At 40.4% G+C, this 14,169-nt stretch overlaps 1 protein-coding gene across 1 annotated transcript in view; it reads right to left on the bottom strand.

The window, feature by feature from the left end:
- lrrc1 (leucine rich repeat containing 1) overlaps positions 1–14,169 on the bottom strand; it is a 137,452-nt gene that overhangs the window by 25,299 nt on the left and 97,984 nt on the right. Inside the window, exons 9-10 of the mRNA XM_039737823.1 lie at positions 12,067–12,185; positions 9,903–9,986 (exon numbers count right to left, since the gene is read on the bottom strand). Of these exons, the coding sequence (XP_039593757.1) occupies positions 9,903–9,986; positions 12,067–12,185 (203 nt within the window). The remainder of the gene's footprint in view (positions 1–9,902; positions 9,987–12,066; positions 12,186–14,169) is intronic.

Here is a 14,169-nt window from a genome sequence, read left to right as displayed (position 1 = left end):
CTACTCATGCACGCGTAGGGAATCGAGGTTGAATGAATAAAGCTATGTCATTTTCCTTCTAGCAAAGAGAGTCAAACTAAAATCTAAGGGCGAGTTTTGTCACAGTTTACAGCGGATTACCGTCCTCCACCCCTGAATGTTGACAAAAGTCGACATCAGCCCTGAAAGAGTTAAGTTCCTGCAGAGCGTCCCGGAGACTCTCGATATCTTTAAAATAATATTTACATTTTACTGTATATAAATAGTGTGTTCACATACATAATTTCACTGAATCTCACCTAATATCTAAGAGAATACAAAGGGTTTATGCTGTATAACTGTGCGGGAAATGTGTATAAGAGTGTGGGAGAGTTCATAAGGGCTTCAAATATATAAAAATAACCATTTTTAAAAACATATGGTTTTTACTTCGGGGATTTTCACCTTTTTCAAGGAGGAATCACTGTAATGAAAGGAAGCACCGGATTACCGGGTGACACCTCAGCTCGTCCTTATCATGACTGCTTCAAGAGCAGATCAGAGAGATTTACTGTCCCCCCGTATTCCCCCGACAGACATCTATTACTTTATTATATCAACAGGACTTTCCACCCTCCATCTTTTTCAAAACTCCACAGACGAAACAAATTTCATTTCCGAAATCAAGGAAACCATACATGACAGCATCTTCTTTTTCGGGTTGTTCTAAGACACCATTTCTTTAACATTAAAAATGAAATGAGAAGAATTAAATCACAGCTATATTTCCATGCAAAAACGACAACTCAAAACAATGCCAGAAACTTGAGAAATTACGTAGAGTAATGGAAGAGAAAACCACAGCACTCACACTTTTAAAAGGCCACATACTCTGATATTCAAAGACGACTCGCTGGCATTGCTGTCACAAAATCAGCTCATGCTGCCGCCCACAAACGAGGTCATGCTTCAAGCACCAAAAGAAGCAACACACACACACACACAATGCAGTGCGACACAAATGATTAGAAGTGCAATGCAGTGCAAAATAAAGACAGGAAATCAAACTGGCAGCCTATGGTTTTCTGTTGTCTCTCAAGTTTGGTTATTTAAGAAGGTAGCAGCCTAAGATTGCAGTTGTGCGGTCTGCGTCGACCCTGAGAAACTGGCACAGCAGACCGAGAGGAAAGATTCATTAATGTCAGAAAACCGGCACAGATCCAGAGGAACAACCTGCATGCACATCAATGTTACATAAAAATCAAACTCAAAACTTTCCAACTTACTCACAATTCTATAATTTTCATTACGTTCCAAGCAGCAAGTATTAAAAAGTAAAAAAAAAAAAAATCTTATTTAAAGTACTAAATCAAAAAGTACATTTGATTTGACAGTACATAACATTTTTGATTTATGCAGCCATAAGAACAAAGAAAATGTTAAAAGCATTGCCCTTAAAGGAAACACTCCACTCCAAAATGATCCTCTTTTTTACAGTATAATAGAAACTCACCAGGCTGAAAACACATCACTGTAACATGGCGGTCTCTCTCAGAGCTTACATCCTGATGCTCTGCATATTCAATTAATTATCATTATTACTCCTGGTGGCTCTGTAATCCGTACTAACCCCTACTTTCTCTTCTGGTCTTTTTCTGGGGTGGCGACCTGCACCACCACCACCTGATCAAAGCACCGTGATGTCCCTACATTGATGGATTAAAGGCCAGAAGTCCACATGACCGTCATCATCAACTTCTTCCATGAGAACCCTGAATACAATGAGGACTGATTGAGGTCATTGATGTTAGGTAGAATGCCTGGAGGGGATGAGGATGGCTGAGGAACCCCTGCAGATTTTTTTTTTTTCTCCAGCCATCTGGAGTTTTTTTTTGTCCTACCTGGCCATCAGACCTTACTTTTATTCTATGTTAATTATTCATCCATCCATCCATCCTCTTCCACTTATCCGAGGTCGGGTCGCGGGGGCAGCAGCTTGAGCAGAGATGCCCAGACTTCCCTCTCCACGACCATTTCTTCTAGCTCTTCCGGGGGAAACCCGAGGCGTTCCCAGGCCAGCTGGGAGATATAGTCCCTCCAGCGTGTCCTGGGTCTTCCCCGAGGCCTCCTCCCGGTTAAACGTGCCCGGAACACCTCACCAGGGAGGCATCCTGATCAGATGCCCAAGCCACCTCATCTGACTCCTCTACTCTGAGCACCTCCTGGATGACTGAGCTTCTCACCCTATCTTTAAGGGTAAAGCCCAGACACCCTGCGGAGGAAACTCATTTCAGCCGCTTGTATTCGCGATCTCGTTCTTTCGGTCACTACCCATAGCTCATGACCACAGGTGAGGGTAGGAGCGTAGATCGACTGGTAAATTGAGAGCTTTGCCTTACGGCTCAGCTCCTTTTTCACCACGACAGACCGATGCAGAGCCCGCATCACCGATCCGCTTGTCGATCTCACGCCCCATTCTTCCCTCACTCGTGAACAAGACCCCGAGATACTTGAACTCCTCCACTTGGGGCAGGATCTCACTCCCAACCCTGAGAGGGCACTCCACCCTTTTCCGGTTCGGATTTGGAGGTGCTGATTCCCATCCCAGCCGCTTCACACTCAGCTGCGAACCGATTCAGAGAGAGCTGAACATCACGGCCTGATGAAGCAAACAGGACAACATCATCTGCAGAAATGAGTGTTCCCCAAGTCTATTTTCTTATTTGTTGTGTCTTTTTTCATCATGTAAAGCACTTTGAGCTCCATTGTTTGTGTGAAAATGTGCGATAGAAATAAATAATGTTGTTGTACAGCGTCCTCCATGATGTTTAGGACAAAGACACATTTTCCTTTGATTTCTCCTTCTGCTGCACAGATCAAAATGACAAATAAAAACACTTCAGACGTAATTAAGGTGGACCTTACAGACTTTCATTTACGGGGGATCTGCCCTAAATTTCGGGCACGCGACATTTTTGGAAGAGATGTTCAGACACATGCGAAAACAGAGGAAAGGCATTCAAAGTATACAAATATTTTGAAATTATTCACCCAACTGTCTTTGATAGGCGCCAGGGCGAGTAACAAATAATACCAGAAGAATCAACACAATGCATGAGCAGAAAAGCACCCCGACACTTTTGAATTGAAGATTTTGCCTTTCCTGCTCATTCATTGGTCAAGGGTCCTGTCTTCAATTCAGAAGCACAAGCACATGTGGCTGCACTCCCTGCTCATACACTGTGCTGACTCATCTTGAAGTATTCTCAAACGATATTTTAGCAAGAAATGCATGCATGTTGTGAACATATGTCTGAGTAACTGACGTGTGGACTGCACGGTACACAGGAGGTGATTTTTTCTTTTTTAAGGTGGGTTTTTGATTTAATTTTCTGGTTACCTGAGACCACTGCTGCTTAGTCGTGGTGACTCTGATCCCCTTTATACTTTTTATTATGTAGACCTTAAAACAATGCTCCAAATCCTACACTCGTAACAGTCTGTCAGGGTTAACTGCTGTTGAAGTTCAATACCTCACCCTTTCTTTTACATTCTGTAACCCCAAACTACAGCAGCCAGGAGAAAATGTTAGAAATGTATTCATGTATTATAGAAAATATGCTTACAAAGTAAAATGAAGGTGACAAAAACACCATTATAACCTAAGTAGATGTTCGCTACCAGGTGGCTCTCTGTCTCTTATCCCAGTGCGGCTTGGACTTTGCTCCTGCATGGCCGGAACTGATCTTCCATGGATGGAAACCGGCAGAGAGAGAGAAAGAGACAGCAAGCAAGCCTTGGCAAGCCCCCTCCACTTATTGTGGCTCACCAATGAACGAGCTCGGGCAAAACACACCAAAAGAAAAATCCCAGTGCAGCTTTGTTCTTATCAGCCTTTTGTTCAGTTTCAAGGCTATACAGTGGAACCTTGGACTGCGAGCGTAATTTGTTCCGGAAACGTGCTTGTAATCCAAAGCACTCGTATATCAAAGCAAAATTTCCCCCATAAGAAACAATAGAAACTCAGATGATTTGCTCCACAACCCAAAACTATTCATATACAAATGATTAATACAAAATCTGAAGTAAAAATGCATCAAACAAATCAACCTGCACTTTACCTTTGAAAAGAATCGGGGCTGGTGTGAGGGAGACGAGAGAGGACGACTTTCACTCAAACTAACGGAATCCCGGCTATCTGTCGGCTCACTGGAATCTTCTTCTTTTTTTTGTGACTTCAACAAGGAACGTATCCAATGACAGTTGCTTTTACCTGAAGAGTCACTACACTTGGACACAAAATTAAAAAAAAAAACGCTTCACGCACTGTAAAGTTTCTAAACTCTTTTGGGATTCCACCTAACGGGACGACACGTGGAAGAGCGTCTGAAACAAGCAACCGCAGGCTCCCAGTGCTGTAGCAGTTCGCAGTAAAAGCAAATCCAAAAAGCCCCTGCTGATGATACAAGGAACATTATTAATGCGCAGGGCACAGTATTACTTGGCCATGGCCCTGCCTGACTGCTGTGTCTGTGAATACGAGAGCGGCAGATCCCGCTACAATAAATAACCTTGCTGTTCCTGTTTCAAGCTGAATAAAGATGGTGTTACTAAAGTACTGACACTCGGCTTCATGTTTTGTGGTGCAAGACAGGGACTCGCATGTGACAGCACAAACACACACGGGCTCACAACGCTGTAGTAAACAGTCTACGCTCGTACGGATGTTGACTATACGAGTGAGGCACGCTGACTGAAACCGAGCATGGGAGACGATTACCCACAATCCCGCAGAGAGAGAGAGAACCCCCATCGGCTCACAGTTGTGATCACGTGGCGCTCGGCAGACAAAGCCTATACGGACTACTCTTATTGCAAGACCTCGCTTGTTTATCAAGTTAAAATTTATTAAAAATTTTAGCTCGTCTTGCAAACCAAGTTACTCGCAATCCAAGGTTTTACTGTACAGGCAAAGAAGTTGTCAACTGGCACACTCTGGTCAAGTCTCCCACCTCCCAGTCACAGATGGCCAGAGCAAGAAATTCTTAGCAGTAATCAGATTGCTAATTTACAATTGCTAACTTTCAGAAAGCGGTGTCTTTCTTTTAAATACTTTCAGTGACAATTTACAAACAATTACCAAACTAATAAATGTTAATCGACATTACAAGCGCGGTTCGATCATTAAATTTGTTATCTCCTTTTTCTATGAAGACATTAGATTAAAATTTTTTTGGGCCTCGCTACAAAGTAAATGGGGTAAGGAACATATATAAAAATAAATCATTTTTTGTGTGGAATTTTCCTTTAAAAACAGGAAGAGACGATAATTCAGCAAAGAAATTTCTTCTTCATACTGCAGGGCATTACTGGCCCTTGATATACCGTATATACTCGTGGATAAGTTCTCCCATGGATAAGTCGGGACATGATTTTACCATATAATTTCCGGTATTTTATGATGTCGGTCGTATAAGTCGAATGCGGAAAACTCACGTGATTGGTCCAAGAGATTACGATATGCTAACGCCCACCTGAGCGAGTAACCACGGAGCACACGGCCTTTATTTTCTATGTATTGTGCCTACGTGACCACACGGTGATACCCGAACAATTCCGAAGTGACATTTCCACTGCTTTGTGTTTTTTGTATCTCACACCCTCATACACCTTTATCATAAGAGAATCCCTTACCTACGATGGAGCGTTCGATCAGAAAAAAATACGAAGCTGGGTTTAAATTAAAAGTCTCTGAAATGGCGAAAGAAATCGGTAACTGCGCTGCTGCAACAAAATTCGATGCATCTGAGAAACTCGTGTGAGATTGGAGGAAAGTTTCGTATTTTTTAAACGGACATACAAGCCGGGGTCTGATTTTATGATTGATTTTTCGGGTTTCAGGACGCAACTTATACGCGAGTACATACGGTATGTTTTTTAACCTTGGTTTAGATTCAGAAACACAATAATATGCACTGATCGCAAAAATTTAAGATGAAAAACATCATTGCCACTTTGCGCAGCATGCATACAACCCAGGCCATTCAGCCCCACAAAGCACGCCAATCTCTCTAATTTGCTAACATGAAAATGTTAGTTTGTAAGTAATTTATGGGTTGTTTAACATATCAGAGAATAACTAACTAACCATCATCGTGTTCTCACCAAGTCCTAACATGCTTCTGAATTGAAGACAGAACTCCCGACCAATGAATAAAGGAACAGGCAGGACTTCATTCAAAAGTAGTGTTTCACTTTTTTGAACATTTGAACAATCTGGACGAGAACAGGCCATTCAGCCCAACAAAACTCACCAATCCTGTCTACCCAATTCTTACAAAATAACGTCAAGTTGAGTTTTGAGAGTCCCTAAAGTCCTACTGTCCACCACACTACTTGGTCACTTATTCCATGTGTCTGTGATTCTCTGGGTAAAGAAAAACTTCCTAAATTTATCCTTAACAAGTTTCCAACTGTGTCCAGTGTTCATAACTCATCACGCTAGGCCTACTGTTATTTTTAATATATGTAAATGATTTGGAAAGGAATATAAATGACAAGCTGGTTAAGTTGCAGATGATACCAAGTTAGATGGACTGGCAGACAATTAAGAATCTGCTGAATCACCACAGAGGGACTTGGACAACATACAGGCTTGAGCAGATTTGTAGCAGATGGAAATTTATGTCAATAAATGTAAAGAATCAAACATATAAAATACACACACAATGGGAGGACTGAAAATCAAAACTACACCTTATGAGAAGGAGTTAGGAGTCGTAGTGGACTCTAAGCTATCAACTTCCTGGCAGTGTGCAGAAGCCATGAAGAAGGCTAACAGACTCTCAGGTTATATAGTGCCTTGATGTGTGGAGTCACAGGAGGTTCTGCTCAGAGTTTATAACACACTGGTGAGGCCTCATCTGGAGTCCTGGGGGCAGTTCTGGTCTCCGGTTTACAAAAAGGACATAACAGCACAAGAAAAGGTCCAGAGAAGAGCGACTAGGCTGAGTCCAGGGGTACAGGGGATGAGTTATGAGGAAGAATTAAAAGAGTTGAGCCTTTACAGTTTAAACAAAAGAAGATGAAGAGGAGACCTGACTGAAGTGTTTAAAATGATGAAGGGAATTAGTCCAGTGGACTCGACACTATCAACTGCCAGACAATGTATAGAGAAGCCATTAAGAAGGCTAACAGAGTGTCAGGTTATATAGCGCCTTGACGTGTGCAGTACAAGTCACAGGAGGTTCTGCTCAAGCTTTATAACACACTGGTGAGGCCACATCTGGTGTCCTGTGTGCAGTTTTGGTCTCCAGGTTACAAAAAGGACATAACAGCACAAGAAAAGGTCCAGAGAAGAGCAACCAGGCCGAGTCCAGGGGTACTGGGGAAGAAATCAAGGACTTGAGACCTTTAACCATTTAGTGCAAGTGAATGTAAAGAATTACACAAAGGAAGTAAAAAAGTGAGGGTCGAATACACAATGGGAGGTCTGAAAATCGAGAGTACACCTTATAAGCAGAGTTTAGGAGTCGTAGTAGACTTGACACTATCAACTACCAGACAGTGTTCAGAAGCCATTAAGAAGGCTAACAGAGTGTCAGGTTATATAGCGCCTTGATGTGTGCAGTACAAGTCACAGGAGGTTCTGCTCAGTCTTTATAACACACTGGTGAGGCCTCATCTGGAGTCCTGTGTGCAGTTTGGGTCTCCATAAAGACACAGCAGCACTAGAAGAAGTCCAGAGAAGAGCGACTAGGCTGATTCAAGGCTACAGGGGATGAGTTATGAGGAAAGATTAAAAGATCTGAGCCTTAAGGAGATGAAGAGGAGACCTGAGTGAAGTGTGCAAAATGATGAAGGGAATCAGTCCAGTGGACTCGACATTATTAACTACCAGACAATGTGTAGAGAAGCCATTAAGAAAGCTAGCAGAGTGTCAGGTTATATAGCGCCTTGATGTGTGCAGTACAAGTCACAGGAGGTTCTGCTCACACTTTATAACACACTGGTGAGGCCTCATCTGGAGTCCTGGGTGCAGTTTGGGTCTCCAGGCTACAAAAAGGACATAACAGCACTGAAAAAAGTCCAGAGAAGAGCGATGAGGAAGACTCCAGGGCTACAAGGAGATTTAGAGGAGACATGACTGATGTGTTTAAAATCAATCCAGTGGATCTAGACGGTGACTTTAAAATGAGTTCATCAACAACACGGGGACACAGTTGGCAACTTGTGAAGGGGAAATGTCACACAAACATTAGGAAGTTGTTCTTTACTCAGAGAACGATAGACACTTGGAATAAGAGACCAAGGAGTGTGGTGGGCAGGGGGACTTTAGGAGCCTTCAAAACTAAGCTTGTTATTTTAGACAAATTAAGTTGAAAATGACTGGTGAGCTTTGTTGGTCCGAATGGCCCGTTCTCATTGAATATTTCTAATGGTCTAATCAAATTATCTAACATGCTTTTCATCATTTTAAAAAAGACACAATGGGAACATTTTTGGAAGATGTCCCAAGGTTAAGAAAAATTAGAGGAGTCTGAGTCATCAGCTAAATAATTATTGAGAATAAAGCAGCATTGAAGAAAAAAAAAGTGTATTCTGTAGCTAAAACAAAAGGCTGATGAGTCATAGATTTGTTAACAAAACAATCTGATAGATGCTATAATTCATGGAAATGCATTTTATTAATTACGGTCATCACTCAAAAATGTTGATGGAATAATTATTTACTGTTATGAAATTGTCAAATCACATACAAGTATGTAGGTGTTGCACTTTGAGTTAATATTAATTTTGCACTGGGCAGATGATAACATCCAATTTGCTGAAAAAATACTTTGAAATATTTTGTAAAATGTCAATGGTGAAAAATGTTTATGCAGAATGACACCTTACTGTATATATATAAAAAAAAAAAGCAATCCAAATTTGAAACCCCTTTTGCTATAAGTAAGATACTGAACAGGTTAGAAGATAATCACTTTATTAAGAAGAATAAAGCAGTTACAGACGGTAAAAAGTGCAGACGTTGGCTTGTTTCAGGTTATAATGTGACAGTGCATGCTCAAAGGACCAACAACATTTAAAACAAAGCAAAATGTTGATAAATTTAAGAGAATACAAAGAATTGCAAATTCAACTGTCAGGAAAAACACAAAACACCGAATGCATTGCCCGATTCTAAGTGGGCATCCTGAGCCGGATACTCACCTGCAAACCACCCAACAGAAGCGCCCTGCAGTATCACCCATTCTAGAATTGAACTGGTTGTCTTTATTACTCTATTCCACTAATTTTACACTCAATATGTATGATTGCGTACCGCACGTACATGAATGCCACTGTGTCTGCTTACACTGTAATAGGTATGTATTAGTTTGTAAACCTTTACGCAGGATGGCCACCTTCAATGAGGTATGTGGTGACCACAAACAACTGGCGTTTCACTTCTTTGATCTTCCATTGACTTGTGTTGCATTAAGACTTGGCACGGTCAAAAAATATATCAAGTAAAAGACAAACAGCTACATTTTATGGTAGAAAGCCAGAGGATTTTAAAAACAATTAAGCATAAATGCACAAACTGACACCATCACCATCTACCAAGTTTATCACAATCATGAAGGGGACAAAAACCAAAAAAAGGAAAAGGTTTACTACTGAAAAAGACTTTAGTTTGAGAAAATGAAAACGCCGTTGTGTAAAAACCCTACCAACAAAGCTAGCTTATAATTAGTCATTATTAAATGAAAAGCAACCCATGACCATGTCCGTCACAAAGAACACACCAAGGGGAAGACATTTCAAATTACCTAACAATCCATTTAAAATATTTACTTTTACCAGTTCAAATATTTTAAAAAAGATTGTACTTAATCCTAATTCATGTTAAATACACAGATGACGACATACACTTCCACATTTAATGTAATGTATCTTACCTCTTTTGGTAAAGTCAGTAATCGGTTTCTGTCACAATTGAAGTTGGACAGCTTTCGAAGCTTCCCAATGGTTTTTGGCAAACTCTGTGACAGTCAAAATATGAAACAATTAATCAAAAAGTAGTTTTCAAGGTTTTCCAATAAAAGTGAGAAAACAATGGATGAAAGAAAAATCCTATATGCAGTGACTGATAAAAGTATGCACCCCCTTTGGAAGTTTTCACATCTGATAGAGCGATAGATTGATCACAAAGGCATAGAGAGATAGACAGACATGAAAGGCACTATATAATAGATAGACAGACATGAAAGGCACTATATAATAGATAGACAGATAGATAGACAGATAGATAGATAGACTGTGGTGGGTTGGCACCCTGCCCAGGATTGGTTCCTGCCTTGTGCCCTGTGTTGGCTGGGATTGGCTCCAGCAGACCCCCGTGACCCTGTATTTGGATTCAGCGGGTTAGGAAATGGATGGATAGATAGATAGATAGATAGATAGATAGATAGATAGATAGATAGATAGATAGATAGATAGATAGATAGATAGATAGGCACTATATGATAGATAGATAGAGATAGATAGATATGAAAGACACTATATAATAAAAAATGCACTATATGATAGATAGATAGATAAAAAATGCACTATATGATAGATAGATAGATAGATAGATAGATAGATAGATAGATAGATAAAAAATGCACTACAGTAATCTCTCCTTGATCGTTCCAGACCCCCACGCGATAGGTGAAAATCTGCGAAGTAGAAACCATATGTTTGTGTAGTTATTTTTATATATTTTAAGCCCTTATAAACTCTCCCACACTGTTAACATTATTAGAGCCCTCTAGACATGAAATAACACCCTTTAGTCAAAAGTTTAAACTGTCCTCCATGACAAGACCGAGATGACAGTTCTTTCTCACAATTAAAAGAATGCAAACAGATCTTCCTCTTCAAAGGAGCAGAGAATGTCAGAGAGAGCGAGAGAGAGAAAAGCAATCAAAGAATCAATACGTGCTTTTGGGCTTTTAATTATGCCGAAGCACCGCGATAAAGCGGCATTTTTTACAGGAGCGTCCGTATCCTCTGTGCAAACAGCCCCTCAGCTCAAACAGCTCATTTCATACAAGGGACGCTATTGGGGGACGGCTGAGAAGCTACCCAATCAGAGCACGTATTTCATATTAAATAAAACTCCTCAATGATATACGATATGCTTCCCGCGCGCTGCTTCGCACACTTAAAAGCTCTAACAGCCCGTATTGATTTTTCATTGTTTGCTTTTCTCTGTCTCTTTCACTCTCTCTGAGAAATACAGGCAGATACTTATCCATCATGCAATACCATCAGGGAGCGTATGATTGGCCCCATTATCTGCTCTTCACGGAGGGTGTGTGAGCAGAGGGGCCGTTTGCTTAGAAGATACGGACGCGCCTGTAAAAAAATGCTGAAAGGTTACCTTCACATGGATCCCTTCATTGCGCCGCTTTATCGCAGTGCTTGCATACTTTAAAGCGCAACAGCCCTATTGACTTTTTGATTGTTCACTTTACTCTCTCTATCTGACATTCTCCGCTCCTGATGCGCACCTTGAAGAGGAAGATCTGTTTGCATTCTTTTAATTGTGAGAAAGAACTGTCATCTCTGTCTGTTGTCATGGAGCACAGTTTAAACGTTTGACTAAAGGGTGTTACTTCATGTCTAGGGGGCACTAATAATGTTAAAAAAACATATTTAGAAGGTCGTAAACAGGTTTTCAATGCTCTAACTGCGAAAATATTAGATTTATAAATAAAGAAACCTACTTCTTGGAAAGGCATTTATCTGTCTGGAGCGGATTAACCGCAATAAACGAGGGTATACTATATAACTGTGCAGAGAGTTTCTAAGGGCTTAAAATATATAAAAATAACCATACAAACATATGGTTTCTACTTCGCGGATTTTCACCTATTGTGGGGGGTTCTGGAACACAACCCCCGCGATCGAGGAGGGATTACTGTATATAAAAGACAGACAGACAGACATGAAAGGCACTACAGGGTGAGTCAAAATTATATTAACACTAATGGATTCTTTTTATCTCGACCACACCTTTCCAGGTCGATGGATATCTAATGGTGGACCATTGCCATGAAATGATCATTTACTTACAGTCAACTGATTTTCTGTCAGAACAAGCTCGGTGAGGCCCTCACATTCACCAATGCTCTCAGGCAGCTGAATTAGACGGTTCTGATCCACTTTAAGAATGGATAACTTCTTTAGTTTTCCTGCAGAGAACAAATACTCAGCCTAATTATGACATATAAAGAATGTTGACTTCCTACGGACAACAACTCTCCCAAAAAAAAAAAAAAAAAAAAAAAGGATGAATTGTTACCTAATAAAATTTATTATTACAATTATTACTCTAAGTGAATTTTGCAATTTCTGCACAATATACATTATGTACGTGTATTTATCTAATTATTAATTGACTGTATTATTTGTCCTATGAGTCTGTATCCTTGTTTTTATACTTCTGCTGCTGTCTGCATATACATTTCCCAATTTGATTAATAAAATTTATCTAATCCAATATGTATATTTTGGACATTTTTTTACATTTAATGTTAAGTAATGGTAACATTTATTAACTCAGCAACAGAAATAAGTCCCTCTATTACAAACACTCTAATAATGAACCATTCTGACCCTAGAATGCACGCGACTTCAATCAGTAGAAATTTGGAAGAAACTGACGTTTATCAGCACGACCCCTTTGAGGACTCAACAAACTGGACCTGCTGAAATGTTAATGTAAATCTGTGGCACAACTGGGGAGATCTGACCACACCGCATTGTCACCTACAAGCCTGCTATCCAATAGCAGAAGTTTTTGTGTGTTTGTTTTTATTTATAATTTTTACTAGGGGGTTCCCCCCTACTTGCCAGCGTGACAAAAAACGTCACACAAAATCATTGCACTTTGAGGCTTCGGATTGTATATATAAGTAGATATTTTTCTTGACCTTCTGTAAACATCTCATTTTCCCCTGGTAGACAAAGCATCATCTAGCCACCCATCCGTCGTGTTTGCTTTTCCACTCGCTTATGCTTAAAAAATCTAAAACAAGCACATCAGGCCTTAGCCATCCCATGTAAAAGGGTGGCAATGAGTTTATTAATTATACTTTAACTACTAATCTGCATATCTGCAAGAAAGACAAAGTCCCTTAGCCGCTAATACACAAGCGATGCGAGCACGTCGGCGAAACGAAACCTCCGAAGAAAGACAAAGTCGTTTAGCCACCAACATCTGCAAAACGGTATCCCTTTTACTTTTCCTTCCACTGCTAATACACAAGCGATGCAAGCACGTCGGCAAAACCAATCCTCCCAGGAGAGAGACCCCCAGAGTAATTATTTTCAATTACCTGACATTTCTACATTTCAATTTTTTTTCCCCCTGACGATTTCAATAGTTTCTAGGGCCCTGGGCTTTTTACAGCACAGGCTTACACAGCTAGTGTATTATAAATATGGAATAACAACTACATAAGTATTTTTCTTTCAATTTGATGAAGTATTGTGTTAGGTTACTCATTACTTTAAGAAGTAATCAGACAACATAACGCACATTACTGTTAATATACTTTAACCCTACTGCTATCGGGATTGTGTTGCTGAGCTGGGCACTGAATATTCAGCCAATCAACATAAATCTAGCAATTTCTGAAATACTAAAGCAGTTTCTTTCAGCCAGGAGTAGAAATAATGCGATCTCTAGAGCATTTTTTGCCTTTTTTTGGAAATGTATTTTATGGACGCTTCTACCTGTGGCTGCTGAAATCGTGTGTGAAGCAAATATATGAGCAGGCTGACAAAGTGCAATGGACATGCAAAGACTACAAACTCCTTCACAATAACCCGATTAAGGGTTTACATGGCAACATAATTGAATTATTCGCAGAGAAATCTACCTCCGTTAATCAGGATTCTCAGAGGCCAGGGCCGTCTTAACGCAAGGGCATGCTGGGCCCCAGGCTAATCCATGTATGTTGAGACTTGCTGTCAATAAATAAATACTATACTCAACTATAAATATTTGCTATTGTGTTCGAAATTGGCATTCGCCTCTGATTTAGTATCACGGTCACCTCTGCGACCTCACGTGACCATATGTCTACGGATCGCACGCACGACCTCACGTGAAAGCGTATCTGTTAACGTCACTTCAACTCAATTCTCTCCAAAGAAATTTCCCAAACTCTT

The sequence above is a fragment of the Polypterus senegalus genome, chromosome 16, assembly GCF_016835505.1.
Source record: "Polypterus senegalus isolate Bchr_013 chromosome 16, ASM1683550v1, whole genome shotgun sequence".
NCBI classification, from domain to species: Eukaryota; Metazoa; Chordata; class Cladistia; order Polypteriformes; family Polypteridae; genus Polypterus; species Polypterus senegalus.
This window is presented reverse-complemented; position numbering and strand designations above follow the sequence as displayed.